General features: G+C 42.9%; 1 protein-coding gene across 4 annotated transcripts in view; it reads right to left on the bottom strand.

The window, feature by feature from the left end:
- Positions 1-1,007: 1,007 nt before the first annotated feature.
- The window catches only part of CCDC25 (coiled-coil domain containing 25), a 39,172-nt gene continuing 23,616 nt past the window's right edge, over positions 1,008-16,563 (bottom strand). For 3 of the 4 annotated variants that reach the window (XM_064585344.1, XM_064585345.1, XM_064585346.1), the window contains 3 exons: positions 15,563-15,666; positions 15,154-15,356; positions 1,008-2,534 (listed from right to left, as the gene is read on the bottom strand). In XM_064585344.1, coding sequence (XP_064441414.1) covers positions 2,411-2,534; positions 15,154-15,356; positions 15,563-15,666 — 431 coding nt within the window. In that variant the 3' untranslated portion in view covers positions 1,008-2,410. Of the gene's footprint in view, positions 2,535-7,061; positions 7,108-15,153; positions 15,357-15,562; positions 15,667-16,563 lie in introns of all 4 variants that reach the window. The other variant, XM_045880063.3, reaches the window with a different exon arrangement.

Raw genomic sequence — 16,563 nt, 5'->3', positions numbered from 1 at the left:
AGCGTGCTGTAGTCCACACCTTCCAGACTTTGGTAAGCTTCCCCACGTGTGTTCCAGCACCAGCGCGGTGACGAAGCGCCCTCGCCCAAAGATCGTGACCCTAGATCAACAAAGGCTGGTAAGAAGTGAATTCTAAAGCTGTAAAAGAGCTGAGCTTGTGAAGCAGATTAAATAACGCGGCCCTCACTGGCATGCAGATCGGAGCAGGGAAATGAGACACAGTTATAAAGACATACCCTCAGAATGCATGGAGTTGATCATAGGCACAGCTCCTAAATATAACGATTTGCAATTTTCCTACAGGTAGTTTAAGAAACATGTCACTAGCAAGAAATGAGATGGTTTCAGTGGCAACAGTGTGACCTGTGGGCACGGAACCAACGTCCTCAAGAGAAAAGGTCCTTGTTTTTTCTGGATCCACAGGCACTGGGGAAAAGACTGCCCCCCACACAGAGGCAGGGGAAATCAGCACAGAGCAGCTCAAGAAGTTCGAGAGCTAGGAATTAAACTCTGCAATTCAGAGAGGCTTTGACACTTGAAAGCAGTGTGAGGTGAGAATTCAGAGAGGTTTAAAATTCGGACCCCAGGATCTCTCACACTACACTGATCATAGACGTCTGCTCCAGAAGCTGTAACTCTACCTGCTGTAACAGCAGGCAGAGGAGTCCTTCAGAAGCGGTGGCAGGCTGAGGTAACACGGGTGAGGCCAGAGGCAAGCTCTCCCCATTCTAGATGTTGGCCGCAGCGTGAAAGAAGTGCCTGTGGGCTGGGCAGGAGCCCTACCAGCTTCCACTCAGTCCACAGAGGGCTTGGGAAAGGTCATCCACTTCAGCCCCCTGGGCATCTAGAGGGCAGACGCATGTGGCCACGAGGGAGGAAGAAGCTCTAGAAGCTGCCATGTTGAGCCTTGGATGGACGAGGTTTTTTATAGCGAGATCACTCCAAAACCAGCGTGGGGATGGGGATAACGAGCAAATTCTATGAGTTCATATATTAATGTCCTTCCAAATAAAAAAATGATTCTTTATTTTTACATTTCTAAAATCACAGAACTCCAGGCTGAATGTTATCTCACACACACACCCACACACAAAAAATCACTAATTTCTGGAGTCATCATATGGGAAAAATCTCCCATATCCCCTCTTCAAAATCTGGCCAAGTTATGCCTCAGGGAAATTTTCCAGTTCCGCCCCACACACCGACTTGGGATAAATAGAAACACTGAGGTCGTTTAGTTTTACCCACAGTTCCAAAGTGCTCTGACAGGATAACTCTCACCAGGTTAGAATACAGTTAGGAAGAATAAAGCTGCGTGTAGAATTCTGGGTGTGGCTAAAATGTGAATGTGTGCGCCTCCTGACCTGCGGGCTTTGTTCTCTTCTCCTTTCACTTGTTTTGTTTTGTTGCTTCCTACCGGGATTGCAACAAAAATATACCTTCTATTCAGAATCCCACTGGAGAGTAAGTGGTTCAGATGAGTAGTCCTGTTACATATTAAGTTACTGGGCCTACAACTGAGAAATCTGAACTCTGGAGATACAACTCAAAGTAAATATTGTCTCAAGGTAAATAAACTAATTACTTGGCTGGCTGGTGAAATGCTTCCTTCTAAGATCATAACCCCAGCACGGGATGTTTGCTTTCTGCAAGTGCATCCCAAGACAAAAATCAGGTAGCCTGACATCCTCAAAATCATTCAGATCATGCCTTCCTATTTCTCCCCTCAGCGCTGAGCAACAGCTCCAGAGCCTGGAAGTCGTCACGTATGTGGCTTGGGACTCGGCACTCAGGTAAACACTGCCGCGTGCCCAACCATGACTAACACGGACTACTTCTCTAAGCACGATGGTAACTAGCAGGGGAGGCCCTTGCTCAGGGAAAGGACGCGGAAGGTGGAAGCCAGGACAAGGGGAGAGCTGAGGACAACGCTGCTAACAGACTCACACGACACCATGGGACGGGAATACTGAAGCCGGCAATCTTCTGAAAATACCACTATTACCATCAAAACCCGTAAGCTTTCTTGTTCTACTCAGGAAATCGGGGCCAAGGGCAACGTTCGCATACATTGCTCACTGATACATTCTTCTTAACAGAAGTGAAGCTATTTTAAGAATATGAAAAAGCTTCTCAAGACATCTGTTCTCAGGGACAGACCACAGTAACAAATACTTCTCAGAGCTGGTCTGTTCTAAAGTCTATCCCAAGAACAAGGGCAGCCAACTATCATGAGGTACCAAGACATGTTTCAGCAAAAATATTTTCACTTTCCTAAAGTTATATGCTGTTTTTCAAGTCCAAATATATTATAAATATCTGATCCTTTTCCGTCGGCAAAAAAGGGAACACTTTTTTTGTTTTTTAAACTCCAACGCTGGTAATATTTGTGTAGAATGAAGGTAGAATTTTAGTTGTTTTTTTTTATAACTCCAAACACAGATGAAATCAAACCGTCTGCAATTGTCCCGAAATTCACATCTTTCAAAGGTCCTTTCCTCCATTCACATGAATTCATCTGAATCATTGCCGTCCTGTAGGAAACAAAAAAGTGAAACTGTAAAAGCCTTTAAAATAAATAACTAAAATTTTTAAAAATGTACACCATTAGTCTTAAGTAACAAGCTTCCTGATGCGTAACTGCAAAGTTCAGAAAGTGAAAGTAAAAAGTAACATCATTAAATTCACTCACCACTTCTCTATCTTAAAGTAGGAGCTGTTTAGACTAGCTAGGTTTCTATGGCGTCATTATATGGCCTGAATCACACAGCAACAAATGACCAACAGTTTCCAAATTATGAAGTAAAGGCCCACCTGCCCTAGGACAGGATGTAACAAGTGTGACGAAAACAAAATGTGATCACTCCAACAAATACAGCAAAATATGAATCCAAACAGATCCTGCCTCAAATCCTTATGCCAAGGATGCTGCCAATAGGCAATTAGGCAAACACATTTTTGGCGTAGATTCCATTATTTTTAGCCTCAAGGTTGTCACAAGATGGATTTTTTTTTTTTTAAATAGGAAAAGTGATTAGGAAGCCATAGGCTAGGTACCAAGTTCAGTGGCCTGCCAAGTTTTTGATTAAAAAACCTTATATAATGGTATACAGTAGAAAGGCCCTGATTTTATTGTGTGGCTTATATACACGTCCTAAAGACCAAGGACAAAAGTAGAGCCCCAGACTCCTTTTTGATCTATTGCATACCCTGAGAAAACGGCCTTGGATGCCAACATTCGCTAAGTGTCTAAGTTTGGGACATCAGCTTGAAAACGTCACAACCTGAACATAGCACTTGCTGTAGCTTCTCTTTCCCATGGCCTGATACCAGAGCTGAGAGAGAAGGAGAGGGCTCAGGCTTCCAGGTATATATGCTCTGCTCTTCCTTAATAGCTCTTATTAAAGATGGGCCAGGAAACAGGAGATCCCAGCAGGAAACGCTGGTTTCTGAGGTCTGCTTTGATCGCCAGTTTCTTTCAGTAGTTCTCTGTGCTTTTCATCAAGGAGCACAGCGAACCGAAGCCACGGCAAAAATGCCTTAGATAATTGTATGAAGAGCAAGCTCATGTTGGTATTCTATGCACAAACCAGAACTGTGACTCCCTTAGAGTCCTACACTGAAATCATAGCATCAGAGATGTTCAAAGTCACCATCTATCTTGGAAGGTCAGTATTAGAACCTGAACACTGAGGTGGAAAAATGCTCTAAGACAATTTGGATTGGTGACAATGAAAGTGTGTCACTCTCGATAAAGGCTGTGAGTCAGATTTGCAGAGTGTCTGTCCCATGTGTCTGCGGATCTGTATTTGGGGATTACAGCAACTTTTAAATAGATATCCGAGACCCAAGACTTTATCTGGACAATTTTAATTTTTTTGAGAGAGAAAGAGAGAGTGTGTATGAAGTGGGGCAGGGGGTGGGGAGGGGCAAAGGGAGAGGGGGAGAGAGAATCCTAAGCAGGCTCCAGCGCGGAGCCCAACGTGGGCTTCGATCCCAACACCCTGAGATCATGACAGGAGCCAAAATCAAGAGTCGGACGCTAGAATGACTGAACAATCCAGGTGCCCCTATTTGGCCAATTTTTATATTTAAGATTCCCTTTAAGAGTCAATATGTTTTTCAATATAGCAAAATAGGTTTCTTGTCATCTACCTATAAAGTGATAAACAAAATCGAATTGAAAGGAACTGTTTACTGATAACAAATTAAAAGATTAGGAAGAAATTACAGATTGAAGAGGATTATTCTAAATAGGAGAGCAAGAGCTCAAAATTAAAACCAACTTCAGAGTGGAAGACTAATATTTTTCCTGATGAATTTATATAAGCCACATGAAAACTCAAGTCCTATCATATATAAACGCAGCTTTAACTGAAGATCAACTGATCATGCAGCCAAACTGGATCATAAAAGGTCTGTACCCCCATAAAAGAAGAGGGTTACAAGGAGAATGAAAACCTATTCTTTGGCAGTATGGGGGGGAAAGCTGTAAGAGTCCTTCCACTGCAAGATAGAGTAAAAACTCCCAGTGCAAAACTTCCCTGGAAACATGAATCTGATTGAAACCTGGAGCTCAGGGACAGGGGAGCAAACAACAGACAGAGAGGAACGGCAGAAGAGTTAGGAGTCCTTTGGTCTATAAATCTGACTTGCTAATCCTGGAGCGTATGTATGTATGTATGTATGCATGTATGTATTTATTTGACAGAGAGAGACACAGCGAAGAGAGGGACCACAAGCAGGTGGAGTGGGGAGGGAGAAGCAGGCTAATCCTGGAGTTTGTTATTTATTTATTTGTTTGTTTGTTTGACAGAGAGAGACACAGCGAGAGAGGGACCACAAGCAGGCGGAGTGGGGGAGGGAGAAGCAGGCTTCCCGCTGAGCAAGGAGCCTGATGTGGGGCTCGATCCCAGGACCCTGGGATCATGACCCGAGCTGAAGGCAGACGCCTAACGACTGAACCACCCAGGCGCCCCGCTAATCCTGGAGCTTTCAACATCTGTCGCTACTCAGATCATGTCTGTATATTTGTATGTGTGTGTGTGTGTATTAATTCCAGAAGAATGTCCAAAATTTAATAATCCACAATGATGGAAATGAAAATGCCTAAGATTAACATAATCCAGGTGCCCAATTTCTGCTGGAAAGTAGCCTCTAAATCACAGAAGATTTTTAAGCAACAATAACCACAACAAAGACATTACACTGAGGGTATGTTAAAGACTTCTGTTTAACTGTTAAGCTGTTTTAAGAGTTCCAAGAAATCTAACAGTAGTTTCCAGAAGGGATTAAATACATATCACCATTAATACTGAAACTCTGTGGGAAAAGAGCAGTTAAGGGCTGTATTGACAAGAAATTAACAATGACCATTTATATTCAGAGACTGAGGAACAACTTTCACATATATGCCCTTGTTTAAATTCTAGTGCAGACCCAGGAAGAAATTAAGTCTCCCTTCCACTGCTGATGAATATTCCTTCAGAGAGGTTAAATAACTTTATTAGGCTTATCCATGTAGTAAATGATAGCTTAGGGCTCTAACCTTCAAATTCAAGGTGTATTTAATTACATAATGCTACTCTTGAATTTTTCAGGAATAAATTACAAAGCTACATCTCTGACTCACAAAGGAGCCTCATAAATTTAGTTCTTCACAGAGACAGAAATAAGAATATTGTCCTTACTCATTTTTAGAAGGACATTAAGATTTGAACAAGGTGTAAAATCCTACTAAAAACCCCCACTGATGAACTAAATATGGGGTTTGACTAGATGACCTTTAAGGGATCTTAAATTTTGTTAATTATTTCTAAGCATCTAAGGCAGTAGTGTGTAATATTATTTTCTTTGATGGTGGAAATGTTCTATTTCTGCACTGTCCAATATGACCACTAGCCACATGTGGCTAGTATGACTGAGCAGAGTTTTTAAAGTAAACTAAATTTTAATTAAATTTAAATGGTCACATGTAATTAGTGCCTAGTATCCTGAACAACAAGATCTAAAGCATACATAGTTGCCCCCTGAACAACACGGGTTTGAACCACACGGGTCTACTTCTACACAGACTCTTTTTCAATAAATATAGTTCGGGACTGTAAAAGTATTTTCTTCTCCCTATGACTTTATGGTCTTTTCTCTAGCTTACTTTATTGTGTGAATATGGTACATAATACATACGACATACAAAATATGTGTCAATCGACTGTTTATATTATGGGTAAGGCTTCTGGTCAACAGTAGGCTACCAGCAGTTAAGTTCTGGGGGAGTCAAAAGTTATATGGAGATTTTTCAACTGTGTAGGGGATTTGGCACCCCTACCCCCCTTACTGTTCAAGGGCCAACTGTATTTGTAAGCTATACTATAAAATATGCAACATAGCAAATATAACCACCCAGTTTCGATTTTCTGCAGCCTGTTACATAATAGCTAAATTGGGCTATCTCCATATCTTCCCATAAATTTTGGGAAGAGAGTACTCATGGACAGTAAGTCCCTGACATAGTTCCAATAAAATAATTAGATGCTGATACTAAGAAAATTCTTTCAGTACTATAATCTGGATCTCCATTTCTCTTATCTGAGGTCCTGAGGAACATGAAATCAACCAATGTGTCACTTAGGCTGCAGGTAAGATCTTGGGGTTAATACTTCCATTTTGTTTTTTAATTGAAGGTGAGAATTTTGTTTTCAGTTGTAATATAGGATCTACAGTAACATTAATGTAGAATATTAATAAGGGCCCTTCTGCATGCCGCAACTAGGAAAGAGCAAATGAGGAGCAAGAATGTTCTGTTAACAGACCTGCACATCATAACAGAGCCCGATGATTTCTTTCCGTGAGGTGACCAACTTAAAAACACATTGCCCCTCTTTCCCTCTTGGCCCAGGGAAAGAGGGGCAATGCCCAATAGAATGCACTTGAGTGTATGATGGTTGCCAAATCATGTCAAGCCATCAGCAACATGTGAATCAGTACTGGCTAGTCACTCGATTATTAAAAACTCTTAATTATTTTAAGGTACAACATTAAAACAAATAACTTGAACATACCTGATTTGAAGACATATTCTCAACTTTCATTAGTGATGAATAGCTCCTAGAAGGAAACACATTTAAAATAAGGTTATCCAGGGGCGCCTAGTTGGCTCAGTCGGTTAAGTGTCCAACTCTTGATTTTGGGTCAGGTCATGATCTCAGGGTGGTGAGATCGAGCCCCACGGTAGGCTCCGCATTGGATGTGGAGCCTGCTTAAGTCCCCCCTTCTCTAAAAATAAACAAAATAAGGCTATCCAGCCAGCGAGTATTTCATGAACATTTACCATGTACCCAGCAGGGTCTTTTGGAGGAAAATATGATCCCTGCCCTCAAGAAGATTGCAACAAATACCTTTGAACAGTAAATAAGATGTGCACAGCACTTTACAGTTTAGAAAGTGCTTGCTCATACTCATTTCATGTCACTTCCACACTGTGAGGTAGGTGGCGTTATTCAGATCAGGAAACCCATCTATGGCCAAGAGCAAACAGGACTCCTTGCTGGGGGCGGACTGCCCGGACTGCAGAGGCTACAGGAACTCACGAGGAGATGCACCAGCACAGAGGCAGATCCAGAGAATGGTAGGAGCAAAGGCAAAGAGATGGTATCTATAATGACATCTCAAGTCCATTCAAGTGGAGTCCGAAGGCAAAGGAGCGGGAAATTAGGCTGGATGTGTGGGGCCCGATTATGTTGTCCTAACTGCGTGAGCTAACACAACGTGATCGGCAAGAAGCCACAATATAAGATGGGAGCAGAGGAGAGACATATGAGATTCAACAAGTATTATTAAATATCTGTGAGGTATGAAGCCCTGTGCTAAGCCTGGGTGGAGGATGAGATGGGAAGAAAACAGAACATGATGAACAAGACAAAGCCTAGCCCCAAAGAGCTTACCAGGAGAGGATATAAGACCTATTCAGCCATAAGTCTGCAAAAAGTTCAATTAAAAATACACAAAGAGACAAAGGAAAGTGAGACCATAGAACACCAGTGTTTAATCTGTAGCAGACAGAAGAGAGGGAGAAGGGAAATTAAGGCAAGGAGATGAGTTAATAGTAACAGTATTTACATTTACCATTTACCAAGTATCCTTTATTTGCTAGGACCTGTGTTCTATGCTTCATAAATTACCGCTAATCCCCCAACCACTTTATAAGGCAAGGGAGAGTCTCATGCCTACTCAAGACAAAGGAGGCAGAGCAGGGGACGTTAAGGAAGTCGTGCAAGCTCTCCCAGCTAACTAGTGGAGAAGCGAGCCTCTGAATCTGCATCAGATTCCTGAGCTCACACTCCTGCCATCATGCTCCATCCAGTCTGCTGCAATGTTCCCCCACTGAGGGCATGAATCCAGGCTGTTAACAGCTGTCCTGGTAAGAAGGGATAAATCTGAGAGGAATCAACGATGACATCAAGGTTTCTATCTTGGGTGATTTGAAGAAAATAATGCTACAGTTGAGAGAAATGGGCAAATGCTGCAAGGAAGGTGTGCTCGGCGTGCGGCATGTTGCATGTGAAGGAATGGTGAGGCATCCAAGTAGAGAATACGAACTATAGAAACGGAAAACTGAGAACGAGAGGGAAGGAGAACAGTCCCAGTTTGAGACAACCATCTGGGAGACATTTGGAGAGAGAGATTAGGCGAAGCTTGTCGGAGGAAGTGGTTATCTCTAAGAAATACACAGGTAAGATGGAGAAGCTGCAAGAGCAGAAAGAGAGAGGCATGCTGAGCACAAAGTGGGTAGAGCAGGGAATCTCAATCCTGGCTGCATTTCAAAATCGCCTAATGAAGACGGGCATCCCCAAGCCACATTCAAGAACCACTGGGTCTGAGAGCCCACTTCGATGAAAGCAACACACAGTTACCCTTTGTTAGGCCATGCCTGTCCTCTGAGCTCTGTCCCATTCATCCATCTGCCTATCTGACATTTTTTTGGATACCTCAAGGTATTGTCAGATTCATATGTCCCTTCGCTACTCATGGTCCCACACCAGTTTGGTTCTTTCCCGGTATCCCCTGGGCCCAGAGAACGGCACCGCCATCCATTTCACCTCACACACCAGAAACCTAGCAGTCACTCTTTTGCCCTGCCTGTCCCCTCCATTCGATCCAGCTTCAAATCTTGTCATTTTACCTACAAAATCACTTCTCCCTGGTCCACTTCTCTCTACCCCTCCACAACACTCCCATATTCCAAGCTACCATCACCTGTCTTATGGACAACTAATAGTTTTCTAACTGGCCTAGCCACCCCCCACCAGGTTCCTCTTCCATTCAGGTCAGCAAAGTGAGCTTTCTCAAGCACACACCTTATCATACAATCCCCTGCTTAAAAGTCTTTGATGATCTCACAAAAGTCTGATGAAGGATAAAGACAAACATGACACCAACAGGCCCCGTGTGCTCGGGCACTTTGATCCATGCATCCCCTCACTCCTGGGTTCCATACATTTGGACCTGCCTTTCTAGTCCTGGGTTCTGCCTTGCTGCCTCCCACACAGAGTCTTTCTTTGCACACCCAGTTCCCTCTGCTTAGAGCCCTCTTGCCACCCATCCCCCTTTTAACCAGCAAACATAGTTCTGATCTTAGCTCAAGCATCACTGTCTCAGAGAAGCCAATCTGTTATTTATACATCCGCAATATATTAACCAATCTTACTCACTGCATATGCAAAGCACCGGATCACACATAAAGGGATGCAAAGATGCATGTAAGTGCCTCTTTGAAGGAGTCTGCCACTAAAACGGAGAGCTACGGCATACAGAGCATTAGTTATAGAAGGCGGCAGTGTTCGTGTGTGAGGGAGAAACAAAAGAAGGTCCAATTAAAGCAGTCATTTCTACATTGGACTATATCATCTTTTTAATCATTGGTCTTTTACCTTTTCTACATGTTGCCACTAAACTCCTCCTACAGGTCTACTTCTTCCTAACATCCTAGGACACCTATGATGGCTCCTTTTCACTTACAACCTGAAATTCTGTACTACGCAAAACCTTTTAAAATCCCTCTCCGATGTGCCTAATCTTTTATTCTTTTATTTGCCTATATATGACCTTGACTCTGGCCTTGCCAACCCGTTCCTTTCTTGCCTTACAGGCAGTACGGTGCGGACCTCAGGACTCCAGACTTGAGTTAGAATTCCTGCTTTGCCCCTTACCAGCTATAACTTTCCACACATTAACCATCTTTTTTTTTTTTTTTTAAGATTTTATTTATTTATTTGACAGAGAGAGACACAGCGAGAAAGGGAACACAAGCAGGGGAGTGGGAGAGGGAGAAGCAGGCTCCCCGCCGAGCAGGGAGCCCGATGCGGGGCTCGATCCCAGGACCCTGGGATCATGACCTGAGCCGAAGGCAGACGCTTAATGACTGAGCCACCCAGGCGCCCCCCCACACATTAACCATCTTGCTAAAGTCATCTTTGTCCCCAAATCCAGCTCAGGTTACTTGTCCAAACTGATGATCCATTCACCTGTGACTTGCCATTTTACCTGGGCCTTGTACTTGTCTGACTTCAATCACCCGAGCCTTGGTTTCAAATTTCGACCTCCCAGACTCCCAATTTTTAAATATCTCTATCTCAGGTAGCCACAGTCCCTACCTTTTTCTTTTCTGATCTGTTACTCACTTATCCTCTATTAACTACCTTTTTCTATTGTTTCTTCTGGTTTTAATATCCACATGGTGGAGCTTGATTTTGATGTTGATGTTTGTTATAATACCACAAAGCCCAAATAAGTGAATACAAGACTGAAACAGAGCAGGTGCGCTTTCATTTGGATGCAACCATGCATTCCACTACAGAGATGAAACAACGCAGCCAGGACCCACTGAAGGGAGCCAGGGATGCTCTTCCCTAGCACCTGCCAATAAATGATGGTGTCCACTGGGAGACTCACCGGTAACCTGTCTAAAGGATTTCTCCAAATGCCTGCTCTCTCAAACCAAATGTAGACTGAGTAGAAGCTGTTCTGCTTCTCACTCTCAAGATCACGTCTAAGACAGCGACTACTCTAAAAACCTGTGTTGAATCTGTGCTATTACCTCATCTTAATGTATGGCTTGCAGTGTAGCAGTCAGAGAGAGGAAGGAACGTGTGAGGAGGCTTCTTCCCTACACTCCAAACCCCATGCGCTCCTAGGCTCACAGGGCATGTGTCTAAGGAGCTAACGCGTAAGATGGGTAACTGAGAATATGCAAAGTCTAAGGAAGGGGAAATTTTTCCCAATGGTTTAGATGAAGAAAATAAATGGTGAACAGATGGTATTACTATACTGCCCTCTCAACAACCCAAATATTTCTAAAACCTGTCTAAGAGGATGTTCTTTACGTAGACCTATTTACATTATCAGATCATCACAGTTTCTGCATGCTGAGGTCAAGGAGTAAAGGCTCATCGGCAAGAGCAAGACGGAGTTCTGTCTCCAGGGGCTATCATTCCTCGCCTCGGAGCAGAAGTCGTGCCTTCCACAGGGTGGGCTGGGCTTTGTTCACCGCTGAGCTGAGGGCCGACAGAGGATCCTGACTGGAGCTCGGAGAACTTGGAGCTGTATAATGGCAATTCCATCCATTTCTTCTCCCAGTAGACATTAGAAATGAGAGGCTTATGCCATTCTTGTTCAACAAGTTGAGAAGAGAAAGGGGACAAGAATCTAAATAATGGTTTTAGAATTGGAGGGAAGTTGGATATCTCCGGATACGAGGCTGTTGAGTATTTCTTTGCTGAAATCATCTGGAAGCATTGGGGTTAACTTCCGGGATAAGAATATCTCTTGGTTTCTCTGCAGAATCCCCTTCAGACCCAAAAGTCGGTTTCTTAGGCATTCGCAGCAACTAATAGTGGACATCCCCTACCAGATGGTCCAAATAAAAGAACCAGCTGCTGGTGAAAGCTAATGAAATTGTCATTGTCAGAAAACCAAGTGAAAGACTTGAGAATGAGAAGATTCTGTAGGCCCAGCATTTGATCTCTTGGGTGGAAGAGTCAAAGACAGAAACTAAGGTGATGTATAGAGCACTACCAAGGTATAAAAACAGATTTTAAAACGGGTCAGAAGCTTAGAGCTTGTGGCTGGAACTTCACAGAAGCTGCAGGAGCCGGCACGCAAGCCGGCAGGTCCCTGGTCTGTTGCTGCGTGGCTTCCCCGCGCTGCAGCCTTGCCTCTCACCCTCCCAGCTTCAGCAGCTTGGGAAAGCAAATCATTGCCATGGCACAGGTTTCACAGAAATGAACGCATCAGCTGTTTCTGGTTTTCTGAGAGCCATGATCATTTATTAAAAAGAAAGCATCAGGGAAAAACTGTGTAGAAAAACATGAACTAGAAAAGTGATTTTCCCATTTATTCCACTTACATTTTCCTTTTGGTATTTATGGGCCAGAGTGATATAGGACAAAAATTTGTGTCTGAGAAAACAAATGGAAAAATTACAAGTGACGAGGGACAGCTTAGAAAATGGGACTGATCAGATAAATTTGCTTTTGAGGCAAAAATTTCACTCAATAACAATGAGAATTTTTCCCCCCTCAACTTATTTAAATATTTTATGTGTTGTTGATATTATAAAAGAAAATCTGGGAGATAAGCACATTGTGTTTTAGTTTAAACTAATAAAATCAAATATAAAAAATCCCCTAAATTTTACTAGTACACAGCTTGATTTGAAGCAAAAATGAAATGCATTTTAAGATAAATTCCCGTATCTGTAAATTACTTGATTCATATGGAACAAATTTTACTTTAACGCTGAATAGACTGAACAGAGGCAGAAAAGAGTGGTAACTATAGCGTGTTGTGAGCTTGAGAATCAGACAAGACTAGCTCTGTGACTTTGGGTAAGTTACTTAACTGCTTGTCAGGCTGTTTCCTCTTCTAGAAAATGCAGGTAATAACAGTATTTGCCTCATATTGGCTATTGTTAGGATCAAATGAAATAATGGAGCTAAATATAGTACAGGGTTTGGCAGATGACAAGTGCCCAAAAACGTTAGCTATTCTTTCTTGTTAAGTTTTTAAGTAAATTAAGTGATATTATATTCCTAACATATTATGTTTCTGAACAAAATTGTTAGATCTGTAGAAGGCACAAGAAGGTATGTTTTCACTCTTTTCCCCACTCCACACGAAAAACAAAAATGAATAAGCTACTCTCAATCCTACATTGCTCAAAATTCCACACATTTTACTGCACTGATCGAGCTGATAATTTTTCTTTCACTCACAACACAAAGCAGACTCACACTAGGTCAAACCAAATCTGGGCATTCGTTTGTTTCGTGTCAGCAGATTATAACTCAGGATAACACTTCCGGAGCTCTCCATCTGAATATATTTTAAATGCAGCCACTTATCCCGTTTCAGCAGAACCCCCAAAGGAGCACGTGCATGCGGATAACTAAGAAATACCAGTACTTGATCATTATACCTACGTTCTGACCCAACAACCTTTCTAATCACCCAGTGTATTCCAAGGAAACCAAGTCAGGACATGGCAAGACAGCTCATTTTGATCCTGTGCCACTCCCAAAGGCACGGCAATGCCTTTTCTTCCCCCCCTTCTTTTTGGTATGCTTAACACAAATGATATCTACGGAGAACTGTGGGAAAATCTAGAAATCCTGTAAGTAGAAGTTGCAGGATTAAATTCCCTCTTTGACAAAGAAAACCCAGGAGTCTCTTTAGGTATATATAAACTATACATCTACTACAGATTCAGTGTGCTGGGCAGACTAATGATCCCAACCATAGATGTCCACATCCCAATCCCCAGAACCTGCAAATATGTCACCTCATCTGGCACAAGGGGCTTTGCAGATGTGGTTGGGTTAAGGATCTTAGATGGAGAGGTTATGGATTGTCTGGGTGGGCCCAATGTCACTGCACTGGTCCTCAACAGTACAAAAGGCTGTGGTCAGAGATGGGGCTGCGACTCTGGAGGGAGGGTCTCAGAGATGCCATGTGGCCAGCTCTGAAGATGGAGGAAGGGGCCACAAGCCAAGGAATGTGGGTGGCCTCTAGGAGCTGGAAAAGGAAACGGATTCTCCCCTAGAGCTCCAGAAAGGAACACAGCCCAGCTGACACCTTGATATTAGCCCACTGAGAATCCGCTGGACTTCTAACATATGAATGGATGGAACTGTAAGGTAAGAAATCTATGTTGTTTGAAAGCCACTAAATCTGTGATAATTTGTTACAGGAGCCACAGAAAACTCAGTCTGGATTCTCATACACTAGAAATTCAGGACTCAAGTTGTGTTTTAACTACTACTCATCATTTTACTTATTTTTATTTGTTTATTTTTTAAAGATTTTATATCTTATTTTATTAAGTAGGCTCCACACCCAACATGGGGATTGAACTCACAACCCCAAGATCGAGTCACATGCTCTACTGACTGAGCCAGCTAGGCACCCCCTACTATTTATCATTTTAAAGTGTAGTGCTTTGGGGTAGGCCTCATTACATTAATCACTTCTAACTTACGAAAAAAATTTTTTCTTTTAAACAACAAATTTTAAGAATTACTAGCATTGGGGCACCTGGGTTAAGTGTTTGCCTTCGGCACAGGTCATAGATCCCAGGGTCCAGTGATTGAGCCCTACATCAGGTTCCCTGCTCAGCTGGGGGTCTGCTTCTCCCTCTCCCCTCTGCCTCTCAACTCCCCCTACACCCCCCACCCCTGCTCGTGCTCTCGCTCTCAAATAAACAAATAAAATCTTAAAAAAAAAAAAAAAAGAATTACTAGCATAGGCCTTCAGAGCTAAGACCACTTTATTCAAGTACCACAGCGAGTCAATGTTAAATCCTTAATATTACATCTTGTCTTTTCCTGAAGATGTTTACAAACCGAACTCTAAAGATGACGGTTTATCTAAGAATAAAATTAGCTCTTTTATTTCACACACACTCATATCCCGTCCCTATAAAAGGGCGTCATTTGACCAACGCCTCAGCATAACTGCCTTTTCCTAGACCGTCTCAGGCCCCAAGTCTGTTCTCTGTCCTGCCCTCCACCAGTATATCCTTCCTACGGGTTGGTCCCTGATGAAAATCAGCAGCGAGGAATCTCCAAGGTCAACATCAACACCACAGCTCTGACATACCTAAGTTCGTCCATTTCCCGCTTCTTCTTCATCTCTTCCTTCTCTCTCCTTTTCATTTCCTGAATTTGGGCTTTTTTCTCATTCCTCTCTTCTCGGTCTCTGCATTCCTTCTCTGCCGCGAGGTCTGGGAACCGCTCCATTTTGGTCTTTTCTAATCGGTTCAGGATCTCATTCACTTTCTTCTCCACGGTCACAATTTTCACCTTTGAGGGAGATGGGAAGGAACAATACTGAATCTTTATTGTAGGTTTTCCCCCCAGAACAGAGGCAACGCTTTCTAGGGGCCAAACAACCCAGCTGAAAAGGGATTTAGAAGGCATACGTCATGCTGAGCCTTCAACAATGAAGGCAGGAGACGGAAAAGCCCGGGGCTCCATGGCACCTCCCCACCGCAGCGCACAACACTTACATCCTTCTGCCTGTGAAAGCCTATCTGTCCCACATCCATGTCGGCTGTTTTCTTCAGGTTAGACCACGGTGTATATACCACATTAACGTTGTTCATCTTGCAGCCTGCCAAGAGAGACTGTCTTCAACATGAGGGCCAGAGCATACTGAGTTCCCTCACCCACTGGCCAATTACCAAAATCCAACAAACGGAAAGGCTGAGTGCAAACAGCCACTGAGGGATTCAAACCACCAAATACTTTTTTTTTTTTAACCCACCCACGAAAGGCAAATGGTAAAGGTGACCAACACAATTCAAGCAATAGTGTTATGAAGGAAAGCAGGGGTCTGTGGATTAGCTTCAGGGACTTCTGAGACTCCCAAATACTGAAAACAAAATTTATGATACGCATTTTTTAAAAAGAGAAATGGACCAAACAGGTTTCCCTCAGATTCCCAATGGAGTCGTTGATTCAGTAAAGGCTAAACATCGAGATAAAGCAAAAAGCCATGGTCTGGGATTCAAGAGACCAGCACGAGACCCTGGAACCAACACAAACCAGCTGTGTCACTTAGGGAACGTGCCCAGGGCTCCCGGAATCTCATTTGAATCAGGAAGAGATAGGATTAGTAGAATTTTTTGTTTGTTTGTTTGTTTTCACAGTGGTAGTACCTCTTTTACCAAAGAAAACATATCAAAGTAATAAAAGTAGAGATGCTCTAGATGAAAGGGGTGCCGGGTATCCCATACCCCACTCATTCCTCCTACTACCTCCACCTCATATTTCCCCGCTGCCCCGGACCGCTTCTCAGGCAGCTTGAAGAATCCCAGTTTAATCACTGGCCCAACACTCTTTAAGGCCCTTTTCAGTATATTATATAGTTTATTAAATCACCACATACATTGGAGAAAACTGGTGAATAACTGCTTACTTAAGTGATCAAAATTAACATCATCAAAAATGGAGCAAAATGGCACCATGTGACTCCTGATTGTAACACACAAGACTTCACTTATATGTT

The sequence above is a fragment of the Mirounga angustirostris genome, unplaced genomic scaffold (assembly GCF_029215605.1).
Source record: "Mirounga angustirostris isolate CCGP_5_RB_7025 unplaced genomic scaffold, mMirAng1.0.hap1 SCAF_2, whole genome shotgun sequence".
NCBI lineage: Eukaryota > Metazoa > Chordata > Mammalia > Carnivora > Phocidae > Mirounga > Mirounga angustirostris.
The sequence above is the reverse complement of the archived record's forward strand: the minus strand, read 5'-3'. Positions and strand labels throughout refer to the sequence as shown.